This window comes from Chaetodon trifascialis, chromosome 9 (assembly GCF_039877785.1).
Source record: "Chaetodon trifascialis isolate fChaTrf1 chromosome 9, fChaTrf1.hap1, whole genome shotgun sequence".
NCBI classification, from domain to species: domain Eukaryota; kingdom Metazoa; phylum Chordata; class Actinopteri; order Chaetodontiformes; family Chaetodontidae; genus Chaetodon; species Chaetodon trifascialis.
In genome coordinates, this window is record NC_092064.1 from 26256644 (window position 1) to 26270405 (window position 13762).

At 44.0% G+C, this 13762-nt stretch overlaps 1 protein-coding gene across 6 annotated transcripts in view; it reads left to right on the top strand.

Moving 5' to 3' along the window:
* The window catches only part of nectin1b (nectin cell adhesion molecule 1b), a 134825-nt gene that overhangs the window by 67733 nt on the left and 53330 nt on the right, over positions 1–13762 (top strand). Inside the window, exon 6 of one of the 6 annotated variants that reach the window (XM_070969655.1) lies at positions 653–4709. The exons of the other annotated variants lie outside the window; for them this stretch is intronic. Coding sequence (XP_070825756.1) covers positions 653–1158 — 506 coding nt within the window. The 3' untranslated portion in view covers positions 1159–4709. Of the gene's footprint in view, positions 1–652; positions 4710–13762 lie in introns of those variants that run through there. 6 annotated transcript variants of the gene reach the window in all.

Consider the following 13762-nt stretch of genomic DNA (forward strand, 5'->3'; position numbering starts at 1 on the left):
GTCTTTACTGGATTCTGTATGTTTTTCTCTGCTGCGTGAATAGAGGATATCTGCTCTCTTAATGCATCCTGGCTGCGTGTGCTTGGCTGCTGATAATCACCTCTGGCAGCGCTCTGACACATTCACGATGCTGATGATGAAGGTGGTTATATGTCACGGCGCACTGTTTTATGCTGGACTCTGCTACAGTAAATCATTCAACATGTGACTGTTGACTTGTGTGAAAGTTGAATGTATGTTGCCTGAAAGGCCACATGAATTCATTCCTCCACAGTTTTATGAAATTGTCTCATCGTCCTTCATCTTCCACACAGAGAAGAAAGGAGGTTCATGCATGCTTAAAAAGCTTCTCTCTCTTTAACCTCTTCGGTCATTTTGCTCTCTGCTGCTGTCGTTTGGTGACCTGGCTGTTTATTTCATGTCTGAAACTGCATGTGACTGTCAATGACCGAGCCTTGCCACGCTGCTGGTTAGGCTCCTGTGGGGTTGGGGGGTTGTCGTGGGGGCCGGGGGTCCTTCCTTTCCCCTTTGCTTTTCCGTCCTCGTCTCCCTTACTTCATCTTTCCTTAAAAAAAAATCTGCACCTGCACAAACGCACCTCCTCCCACCAGAGCACTGACACACTCCCTTCCATCTGTCTTTTCCTACCCAGACTTCCCTAACAACCCGCCACCTGGGGGCAGTGAGATCCCGCAGGAGCAGCACAATGCAGGTGCCGCCATCGGGGGCGCTGTGGGGGGAGTCGCCTTGTTGAGCATTGCAGCCATACTGCTCTTCATATTCCTGCGCCGCCGCCAGCGCACCTTCAAAGGTGACTACAGCACCAAGAAACATGTGTTTGGAAACGGGTACAGCAAGGCCGGCGGCCTGCCCGCCCACCCCCCCATCCCCAAGAACCTGCAGTACCCGGACGACTCGGACGATGAGAAGAAACCCGCCCAGATCGGCGGCCCCGGAGGGTTCGAGGCGAGCGAGCGCGATTTTGACGCCGAGCAAGAGGACCTGAAGAGGCCCTATTTCACTGTGGACGAAGGCGAGAGCCGAGATTATGACGAGCGGACTCTGGCTTTCCAGTATGACCCTGAACCTGAGATAGCCGACGATATGATCTCTCAAACCGACGGCTCTGTCATTTCTAAGAAAGAGTGGTATGTGTAGTGGCATGCAACAACCAAACCAAACCCTTTGTCCCCCACCTGCATTCCACTGCACCCTTCACCTCCATCACACCCCCGCCCTCCCATTCGTCAAACTGCACCCTTCACAGTCCCATTCCTCTTTCGGTCAGCCTAGCACCCCCTTCCCCCTGACTCCCCCACCCCACCCCCCCGCATCAGACCCCATTCAACTAATCTCATTTAGAAAATCGAGCGTCTATTTAAAGTGCTAGCAACATCAACGTGTCAACACCACAGCATTGGTATCCGTTCCATCAGGTGAATGGGCAAAGAGTACAAACTAAAGGTATGTAAACGGACTCGTTGTCACTGACCTACGAGGCCAGGAGGTGATTGGTCGATTAATACTGGTGTAATATTCTTTTTGTGTATTTTTTTCATGTTCTAAATGTATTAAATGTGTAAAAAGAGACTGCAGGTTGAGGTTTTGCTGAGCACATTTGTGAAAGTCTTACACTGGATGTGCAATTTGTTTTCTTTGTTTTTTTCCATTACCATTGACGGTTTGTTATTTTTATATTGTCTTTTTGTATGATTTTTAAGTGACCAGAGAATTGAGAGTTCATGTCTGGCATAATTACAGATGGAGTTCAAAGTGTTTGTAATTTTGTGGTCAAATGTTTCAGAGAAAGAAGAAAAAAAACAAAAACACCGTGCGGGACCTGTATCTTTTCTCACTGGGGTTAGCGTTCACGAAATTACTCATTTTTGTATATTTGCAGCATTAAAAGCAGATACGTTAATGCTGTTTTCCAAAGACACGCTTAGTATTTGTCTGCTGAGAGGGAGTCAGTCTACTGAGCCATATGGACATGGCAGTAACAGATAAGTGTTTTCTCATAAACGCCACATCAGCCAATCAGAACAGCAGGGCTCTGAGAGAAGGGCTGCAATCGCGTCACACGCAACAGTTTGTGCTTTTCAGTGGTGCATCACAGTCACGTCCAGAAGAGGTTCAGTGTCCACAGAAAGCGTCACTGCTGCTCTGAAATGTCATGATTGTCTCTTGACTTGAACAGGTTGTCTGTCCGACCACCATGATGAAATATCTGTCTTTTTGTGTTGTCACGATCATGTTTGGTCCTAACCCTTCTTTTATCACATGGATGTCAGAGGAAAGCGTGTGGCAGGTTGCCCGATGACGACGACGATGATGATGATGATGATGATGATGATGATAATGATGATGATGACTCTGCCTCCCTTATAATTGTGTGACTTTGTACTGAAGAGTTGGCTCTGGCCTCACAGCGGCGGCGGCAGCGCTTGCTCACCCATGGACACGGAGGAAAATGTCAACTGATGCTTAACCATGCCTTTATTTACGTCTGCAGAGAAAACATTTTAATATGTAAAGGGAAATATGATGGTGACCGTGCTCGACTGTAAGAAGTCACCTGCTGCTTTCATGATGTTTTAGTTCCATCTCTTTGTTTTCTCTCCAAAATGAATTTCAGTAGCCGTTCTGGGGGTTCTGGCGTCTCACGCTATCAATAGGGATACAATGACCCTGACTGAAGGCATTAGATACTGTATATCTGGCTTTTCAAATCACTGTTAACAAGTGCCAGTGGATGCTGCAGTTCTGGAGCACAGCAAAATAACTGTTTCTCTCCTCAGCATCGAGGTCCATTACACAATCAGCGAAATGCTTCAAACACACCCAAAAAAAGTTCAGTCTGAAATATCACATAAAGCAGAAGCAAAGGAGCAAATCCTTGGATATAAACGACTTATCTGACTGGCTCTGAACAATATAAATACTATATTAAGCCTTATTTTATGCATGTTTTTTGTGTTGGAGTGGATGTGCGTATGTTGCTATTTTTTCTGTATCAATTCCAGTGTGTTTGTCCTCATTTGCAGCTCAGAAGACAACACTTTGTCTGTGTTGTCAGTATTGACAGAGGTATGAGTTTATGGGCGCACAGTACCCAGCAACAATATTGCAGTTAACACACAAAAAGTATATAAATATATATATGAATAAAGATGAAAAAAAGAACATCTCTGTGAGAGCAGACCTCTGCCGACTGGAGATGTGAATGTTTTACAGTTCATGCTTGTCTACTGTATGTTTTTAGATGAGCATGTTAATCATGAGCCTCGATTTCTATCGTATTTTCAACACAGATTAAGATCACAAAGTGGGAAAAAAATCATGTGTTTTCTAAAAACTCTGTTGATTTCAGTTGTGCTCATTTCTACAGCCTTATTTCTGTCTTTGTTCAGTGGATCCACTACAGTTAGAGAGCGACACACGAGGTTTGCGACAGGAGGTTTCAGAGGGGGAAAGCTAATCGAGTGTAGCGGCGTTGCTACTTTCAAAGTGACAACAGTTTTCTAGCTTTTAGTTTATTCTCACCTGTGGATGAACTGCTCTGCTGTAGCTCTTCAGTTGCGTCGCAGCATCATGGAGACGAACGCGAAAAGCACGTTTTGATCTTTCCTCCTCGCATTCAGTGCCTATAAAAGTCAGGAGACGTGAGGTAGTCTGAACAGTCGCTGCTCCATCATTTCAGTCATTCATGCCGTCGAATTACATCCGAAATACTGTTGAAATATGACACGGACTGCAAGCCTCCTCACATCAGACACGTGATGGTTGTCGTGGGGACGTTGCTCCGTGCTGACAGCGCGTCTGTCCTGGATCGTCTGATTCCTAAAAGCTGCGTTCATCACCGTCTTAAAGCTGGCTAAACGGTGACACGGCACTTTCTTTCCTGTCGGCACTGATCGTTTCAGTCACACATTGCTGACTTTTCGAAGCACAACAATTGAAACACTAGTGAATCTAGTGAGAAGAGATTTAACCTGTAAATTTAAATTAAAAAAAAACAAAAAAAACGTAACGCCGGCCCACATCAAAGATCACCCCTCCCCTCCCTCAAAGCACAAATTTAAGGTTTCATTTCCCTTTTTTTCCTGCATCCGTCATGAAACCACTGCCACACTTGCTTCTCAGACGTGTTGGAGGAGGAAAACCTTTCAGATTGGAGTGGACATTCTGTATTCTGCTAGATGTAAACATTGTCTTCATATTGTCGGGGTGTTTTCAGTTTCTCTTTTGTAATACTGACTGTAACTTCATTCCATCCTAATCTGCGTTTTGTATTCAGTATGTTCAACATTCCACTGTAAATACTGTACATAGGGTTGAGATTATAGTCGGGATTTATTTAGGGACAATAGGGACTCAAATATACCTATTTTGACTGCAAACATAGAGACTCGATGATGGATAGATGAAGTCCATGCATAGCTTATCCAAAGTCCCACCTAAAAATGCTCCTCCAGTACGTTTTTAATATGCCACTAGCGGCTTCACTGTCATACAAAGGGGTGACGCATACAGTTTGTCGATTTAATGTTATTGAAAGAAAATCAAAAGAGAGAAAACTGTCCGTATGCAGCCATGTGAATGTATATTTCTGAGGGTGTTACAAATATGAAAAAATCTCTTGTTCAATTGTGATGACCCAGTGAAGTAACTTGTATTTGTTTTAAGCATTAAATGAGTTCAATAGTCAACGATGTTCTGTCCCAGTTCACTGATTGGATAGATGTGTGTTATCTGAATATTGTTCATGACTGCAACACATTTCTTATTGTTGTGTATTGATTTTTAGTAATTGCAGCTCTTTCTCAATAGCTTTGATCAGTGACGCATCCCTGTCGCCTCACGCAGCCGCTTATTTTTTACTTCCTGTGAGCCTGTGAGATGTAAAAAGTGTGTTCTGCAAATAAGCTTTCCTCCGGTTTGAACAGTTCCACATCATGTAAGGACAATATTTAAACCCAGATGTTTCTCCCTCAAATCTTGAAAGCACAGAGAGTGTTCAGGCATCCAGCGATTAGACAGAGCCGCCGTTTTTGCATCGCAGTATCCAGTCTTCAGCCCTTCGTTGCCGTTCCAGGTTTCAGAATTAAAAGGCTACAGAGGTGGCTGCGGCGCTAATGCAGGATGATTCTGTTTGGATGCAGCCACGGCTCCCTCCATTGTTCGCTCTCGTTTTTCATGCCTGAGCATGAGAAGAATGTGATGATAAAAAGCGAAAGCAACACAATCAAACGTGATTAGGAAATATCTTGTGATTCAGGCTGTGTGTTTTACCACATTACAGCATTTTCTGCTGCCAGAACAGCTTCCACCGCTGAGATAAGGTAAATTAAAAAAGCCAAAAGGGTCACGGTGTAGTGTGCTCCTAATTATTTTACGTGAGGCACAACACAAGAGCGATAAAGGGATGCATACGGCATGCAACAAAGGTCTGCAGTATTTATTACTGTAGCTTTTAGTGAGATTTCCTTTAATTAGACAGCTCAGGCAGATGTTGATATTGAGTTCAGTGCTTAATGAAGCTACAGTGATATGATGAGAGAGGCTCAGTGTAGAGCCAGACAGATCTGTCTCAGACTGTGGGACTCAAGTGCAGACATCTGCACCGTGCACATTAAGAGCAGCCCAGAGTTTGCAGCTGTTGCCATCCATTTGGTAAAAGAGCCCTTTGTAGCCCAAGGGGCTTTGATGGCACATAGGCTTTTAACATGCATGGCCATCTAGTTTTTTCCCCTCCGAACAGAGTGGGACTCTACAACATTTCCTCTATCAAAGCACTCTTAGGATGAAATATGGCCAGATTTTTGTTTTAAAAGACGTATATTCCTCATGGGCCGTAAATTCAAAAGCCGGTTTGTTAAAGCACCTCGTGTGACGTCCCTGCATTCAGTAAAATCAGAGAAGAGGTCCGGAGGAAGAGGCGATCTCTGAGGAGGAAAATGAAAACTCTGACAGACTGCCTGCCACGATGCTTTTTGACTTCGAATTCTCACATTTTATGGTGCTAATAAAGTCAGACAAGCATTATATTTCAAGTTTAATAAGTAATCACAATGCAGCCCCGTGAGCTGATGAGTTTCCCTTCTTATGAATCACGATGCCATTCACATAGTTTCTTTCAGCGCTCTCACATTCATTTGGTGGCTTTGCTTTGGAAGAAACACTGCGAGTGGTTGAGCTGTCGATGAGCTTGAAGTCGATAAGCTGCAAAAATGTATCAGTCCAAAAGGCTCCAGGAAAGCACGCAGACAGCCAATACCACGAGTCTTTACGCTACAGGTTAACGGGCAAAGTGTTTGTGAACAATTCACCAGGCTGGATACGGGAGGGGAGCTTTGCTTGTGGAGCAGTGAGGGTTTTAGCCGCATTAGTTAGTAGCTTTGAGGCCAGATTGTACACAGATCCACATCCTGCTGTGAAAGAGGGAAAATATCTGATTTCTTCAAATGAGCCGTGTTTCAGTGTAAGATCTATTTTCAGTGGACTCTCCTGTGTTAGGTACATAATGAAATGTTCTCTCAGTAATTGTTGTTGTTATCAAAAGACCCAGCAGTGTCACAGCCTGTAAAAAAAAAAAAACCTAACAAGTGATTTGCTCTGTCACCATGGTGTGTTTATGCATAGCTCTTTCTAATTACTTTTTATTTTGGATCAACAGATTGTTCATGTCTTCTAGAAATATGTTTTTTTGTTTTTTTGCTTCTGTTTTCTACCTGTTTTCATTGTGTACAGTTTGAGGTCACATGGGGTTGTCCATAATAAAAGTGTGTTACTGTATAAATGCTGCTCTTACTCTCATGTTGGACGTTCTCGAAGGTTTAATGGCGACGACTTCCAGTGCACACTCCACCAAGGCGACAATAGACAGGCCACAGCCATCAGCCTCCTAAAGATTAAACATTTTTACAAATGATCTGGAAAGTGTAAATATGTTGAAAGTTAAAATATGCTTTTTAGGAATAAGGTGAACAGTGATTTTGACACAACAAGAAGAGTCTGCAGCCACTTTCAGCTAAACGCTAACATCAGCATGCTAACAATGATAATGCTAACAAGCTGATGCGTTAGCATGCTAACATTAAGGCTAAGGCTCCATAGTTTTGTAGTTAAATGCTCACAAATTAAATCACACAGCAGCACAAAGCAGCTACAGCTCCAGTTGATGCAGTGATATATTAAAGCTGTGTCATCGCACACAGTGTTGATTTATCAGGATTCTGGTCTGAACAGGCCTCCGTTTAAATGTTGCTCTGCTACGCGTCGCTAAAGTCGAGCAGGAAGCGTCATATTACACATTTTAATACTGAAGTAAAATACTTTCAGATTTTTGTACATTCATTTTCTCTCTCTGTGAGTTTTGCTGGATTGATCACAAACTGAACTTTGGATTTTATTGTGGGGTTTTCAGACACTGCTGGAACACAGTTGCACGTTTGAGTTTCACCATTTCATTGATTATGCAAAACTCTTGTCAGCCTCTCGCTTTTGAGTGCTGCTGTTGCTCTAAATAAAACTGTAGCTCCATGATAATGATCAGGAGAGAGGCTGCTTGCTTTAGCAGCCCATATTTTGCCGTTGTGGGCTCTTCGGCTCCGTTTTCTGCGTTTTGACTCGCAGTTTGTTGTCTGTCGCCCCACATTTTGTCTCTCAGGCAGCGACCAAAGTTGCCACATTTGACTTTGACCATTCAAAACACAAAGTGCATCATTAGGAGCAATATTCCTTCTGTGATCAAACCAGTGAAATGAACTAAGACACAGGCTCGTTCCCTCTCACGCTGTTGTTTGTGCTCTCTGCAGCGCTGCAGCTGACGGAAAGCTCGCTCTGAAATAAACACTGTTGTACTGTAAACCAACTTATCACAAGTGTTGTTTCTGAAACACTGACGCTGACACCTGGCTGAGTGTTCTTCCTATGTTCAGAGCTGATTAGATGCTTGCATCCATCTGGCCCTTTTTCCAAACCTGTGAACGCGCTTCACTCAAAAACAACCGCTGTGATTACAGCTGTGTTCACCTGACGCACGGAGCTTGTAGACTGCTCAGAAAAATAATGCAATGATTCAGAAAAACCTTTCCAGGAGCCATCTTTCTCTCTTCCTTCATGTGTAAATGTCCTTCCCAACCGTCTTTGACCTTGTGGAAGCCACCTCCTGCCTGGGATGCTCATGAATTCTCCATCACTGCTAAGAAAGCGTGATGCATACGGAGGCCTGTACCGTCTGAACTGACCTATCAGTGTCCACGAGGACGCTTCCTCTTCCTGAACTAAACACACTGCTGCTGGGACTAAAAGCAGGTCACAGGTGTTTTCACCTCCATGGTCTCCACTGTGATGCACCATCCCCGGGAACCTGAAGAGTGCAAGCAGAATCAAAGGCTGTTAGAAAAAAAGATCCTATCATCGAAATCATAGCCAGTGACCAGTGCCATAATCAAACCTGAACAAATGATTTCAAAACCGCCATTTATTAGTATGAACAAGCATCTCCTGTTCTGTATGAGAGCAGGATTATGTGAAAGTGTTATTTCCTGCTGATGTTTGCAGTGAAAATCTAAAATACAGGCTGACTCTTCCATCACAAAACATCTGGAAAATGTGCCAAAAATTAGAGCCAAACAGTATTCACCACCAGCACATAGTCTTTGTCTTCTGCACATAATGGCAGAATAAAAGCGAAGCCTCTAAAGAGTCAAGTAACATAAACATCAATGAATCGCTTTTCTCTTCGGCGAGTCTGTCAGAAGTGAGCACGTCCTCATTTCTTTGATATTTGGTCCAGAATGTAGTGAAATTAGTCACAAAGCACGAATATCTCAAACTCAGCAGACTCCATTGATCATCCTCGAACTGAAAGAAGGATGTTTATAGATTTGTTGGCAGATGAAACTTTCATGCTGTTTATCTCTGTCATTTATACCATTTCAATTCCTTATAGGCCGCTCTCTGCAGTTAAATGTGTCACAATTATGCAGTTAAATAGTAACACATTTTCCAATTTGGTTTCCATTGTACCGAATATTTTCTGACATTGTTTGCTCAGTTTTGCCTTTGTTTGATGAAACATGTTTCGCATGTACCCCGATCGATTGGGCATGCCGTAAACGCCCCACTGATAGACAGAACAAGTCAATTCTATTTCCAGAAAATGTGGAATTATAATGAATTGGCAATTATTTGGATTAACCCAGGATCAATCTGCTGAAATTATTATTGCCTATTATTTTGTAAATGAGACGGCTCATAAACAAACTGTTCAGACTCCATGAATAAATTTGGTGGCATCTTGAGGGATGCCTGCAGTAGCTGCTGTACACACACACACACACACACACACACACCAGCCCTGCTTTCACGCCCTCCCATTTTCAGAGCCAGTCATGGCATGAGCAGCTCTGCTATCCAGCTGCGCATTAGCGTTCTCCAATTAAACTCAGCCATCCCAGAGCAGAACGAAAGGCCTAAACCCTCTGGTGAGAAAAGTGCTGACAACCCTCATCTACAAAGTCCTGCTGGGAATTCTGTGTCCCTGTGACCGTTTACCCAGCGTCAAAGAAGTTGTGTGTGTGTGGGTTTAAGAGGGGCAGAGAGGGAGTTAGTGTGCGTACCCTTCATCCCTTTGTTGACCGATGCTTTTTCTGCACTGAGCCTGTGTGACCTCAGACACACAGCAAGTCTTGAATTACAGTATGGACACACACTTTTTAATATCAGGGAGGAAACGTATGAGGGAATTTGTGGCGTTTGCTGCACACACTTATGAGAAAAGGCTGCTGAAATTTGTCAAAGGCCAAGTTGCGATGATCAGTTCGTTGGCATTTTCTTTGATTCGGTGCGTCGCGCAGAAGTCTCATCTGTTCACGGCTAAAATTAAAATCTCTTTGAACGTTAATTCCTTGAGGAGCGGGATGATAAAACAGATTGAGACTGACAGTCTCCCTGAAATCCTCAAGTACACACAAACTGGGCGTGGCTGCAGGAGCAGAGAGGGAGATTTCAAGGACGTGATTTAACCGTCTAAATTTAGCGCACATGATGTTAATGCATGTAGACACGATGAATGTCCTGTGCCCACTTACCACAGCACAGGTGCACGTTGCTCCTTTTCTTAATTGGCGACAGATTTTTTGATTATTGTTGGTGCAAATTCAGGGAATTTACTGTGCTGATTTATTGCATCAGGCTCATAGTTTGTAGAGGAGGCCATACATGTATTTAATGATCAGTTTGACCTCATTCAGTATGAAGGTCTACCGACCTATGGGCTTTACTTTTAGTCAAAAATAGACATTTAGAGCTAATGGATGCCAGTTTGATGCAGATTGGAGAGATGGTGCACCAGCAGCAGAACACTGGCTGCACTCTGTTTTTAATTTAAGTATTTTATAAAGGAGGCAGCCCCCACTGCGATGCGCCTCCAACATCCTGCAGGTGCATATTGGGAGCCTGTAGGCAGGTCACGAACAACAACCATCCTACACTGATAAACACCTCATCCAGTTCATCAGGCCTGGAGAGAGCAGCAGGGACACCAGTTCACAAGGCTTATCAAGACTCCTTTCTGCAGGCGAGGACTAGAACATGATGATTGACCTCGGCAGGGCTGCAGCTCCCTTAAGAGATCACCACCACATCACCCAGATCAGATATGGTGACGGCACTCATCGCGTCGAGCTCGTTTTACCGCCATCGAAGGAGTGCAGGCTGGATCGCATCAACATCGTGGCGGCTTCAGAGGTGAAACTGGGCCAAAGCTCCGTAGAGCAACCTTAGACGTCACAGAGGAAGCTGAGAAGACCTGGGGTCCATCAAACAAGGAGGGCAGCTGCAGGGGGTGGAGGGAGACGTCCTCGCCATGCTCCCCCAGCAGGAGACTTACTGAGGTTAAAGGAGCAAAACATCAGTGAGCGGTGGTCCCTTCTGATGATGCTGCAGCTGACCCCATGACGCCCAAAGGCAGGAATGTGCAGCATGTAGCTTCCACCTGCACAGTCCACATGTATTTTCTTCAACAGAGGGAATAATTGGGTCTCTGCACAGTTTGTATTGACGTGTATCTGTGAATGCTGTCCCCGGGCTAAACCTGCATCTCGGGAGCCATCCTTGGTGATCACCATGTATGAATCCGCTGCTCCCACTGGGAGAGAAAACGCATCGCATGATGATTCGAATCTCGCTCAGCATCATTGTGTCAGCTGAAATTAAAATTTCCCTGCCCCCCGGACATTAAGCACGCTATAAAACGAACCTTCACCTGTTAAGAATCAGTGACCCTACGGACTGCAGGGAGAGCTCTCCCATCCACAGAGCGATTCATCAACCCAGTTACCACCAAGTTCCAGCGTCTGACAAATGGGACAAATGGGGTAAATTAAGAATCCAGTGTCTCCCACCCCCACACTCTCTTCCCTGACTATTGACTCTCACAGCTTTATCAGTGTACATTAGTGTCAGTGCCAGTCTACATTTAGACTAACTGTGCCAGAGGAGGCAGCCCATCAGCACATACAGGCATGTCTGTTGTCATGCACAACCAATGACCCTTTGTCAGAAACAATCCTCATCAGCAGAGTCACCAGGCCGAAGCTGCACTGTCCACTGGTTTCAGCAGCGAGGCTGTCCTCAGCTCGACAAACGATGCTGTGTAAATTCAAACTGGGCACAGTTTTTATGTCTCATGGACGGCGTCGTTATCGAGATGAAGCAGATTTGACCTAAAAGTCCAAATTAAGCAGAAGAGATATTCACCAAAGACAGGGAGCGATTAATCAAAACTAAAGAGTTTAAACTAAAGAATAGAGAGAAAACACTGGAGACATCAGAGTTAGATCCGCCTCACTGATTATAATGCGCGACGCAGTGCTGCGTGCACTTTTTTACATTTGCAGAATTCACATATTTACCTCTGGCTGACAGTGTTTCACGCTGCAGGCGTAACCAAAACGTAGAATGTGCCAGTTAAATTTTAAATGTCATTAGTTGTTAAAAGTTCAGCAGCTTTTAAAATGGATCTTTTTTTTTTTCCACAGTTGGAAATGAGACAGGCAGACAGAGATGTGGAGGCAGTGCAGAGAAAGAAGCAGTGGGGTCTGATTATATGCCAGAAGGGACACACACAGGTAGCTGCAGCGGCGGCTGACTTAACCACTCAATTATCCCTGAGCACCGCAGGTCATCAGAGAATATTTAATTGAGTCCAAAGTTCTACATCTTACATGGCTTTATATCTCAGGAAATCTGTGTCTGACCCCCAAACTCTGGTCTTTGAGGGTTCACAATCCCTGCTCACAAAAATAAATCTCTTGATCGGCTACAAATGCATACGCAGAGCCAGCCATTGATTAGTTTTACAGCGCTATTTGCAGCTCCATCTTTGAAAAGCTGATCCATGCAAAAATGCAAACAAACTAAATGATCCTCACAACACAGCCAGTCGGGACTAATTTCCCTGAAGTCTCGTGGCTGGTTGCCATGATGAGTCACAACCAATTAGTTGTCTCAGGAGGACTGGCTTCCTCCAGCAGCAGGTTTCTGTACCAAAACCTGAGGTCAGTCACGGAGCCCACAATCAGAGAGCTGATACTGCTTTGTTCTGCGAATGTGACAGTGGTATTTAATTCTCCATTCGAGAAACAGGCCTAAGGACTGGGTCTGTTTCAGATGCTGGAAATGTAAAAAAAAAGATGCTTTTCTACATAAAATATTATGATGATGATGCACAAAGAGTGCCTGATTTTTAACATTATCTGGTTTGTTCAGACATCAAGGTCAAGGCTTGTACTGTATGTGGACTGTTGGTACAAGGCATGAGTCTTTTATTTTGAAAAACGACTAAAAGCTCTGTGCTACGGTGGCTGATAAGGGCAAACATGCTGCAAAAGCCTAAAACATCTCCATTAGGAGAAACATGCTGCAGCTCCAGAAATGCTGCCAAATCAAAAACACGTCCAAAAAATCCAAAAGAAACACAACAACGGAAACGTGCTGCAAATGAAAAAATGTGCTGCAGAAAGCCAAAAAATACATGAAAAGCAACCGTGCTGCAAATACAGAGACGATGCAAAGTTTAAAACACACAGACTGATGCAGGTGTGGCTGCGCTGTCGAGAAACCAGAACGTGTCAGGTCAACGTTGTATAAAACAGTTAGCTGCAAGGCTAACCAGCTAGTGAGCAGATGGTTTGGAGCCTCGCTGAAGGCTGGGGTCCACGGGGTCTGTAATCTGTCTGGCCATGTCTGTAATGGAACTGGGAAACCAGCACTGTCTGTGGGAATATTGGATTTAAATGCTGATATCCGCCCTGGGCAACATTTTATCATTTCAAGCCGACTGCAGAAACCGTGAGATAATGAAAGCACCTTTGCCGAATAACAGGTGAAAATAATAACATTTAGATTGTCCCATTATGTTTTTGTTGGCTGCGTCATGCAGTAACATGCAGCGATATCTCAGAAGGAGCTAACTTTATGAGTTCATGCTAATGGCTTCTGAAAACGTGGGACTTTTGTTTTAACCTCGCCAGCAGCTTCTGCTGAGCTTCATCACCCATGCTGCAGGAGTTCTGACTGAAGGAAGGAAGGAATAATTACCAGGCACGTACAGTATGCACTTAAATAAATTTATGTTTTGTGGTTGATGTGCTATGAGATTTTTACATATCTTTGAAATTTAATTTGCTAATCAAAGTTGGAAATGTATTAGCATAATTTAATGCTCCCCATGACTGATGACATGTTTATTTAT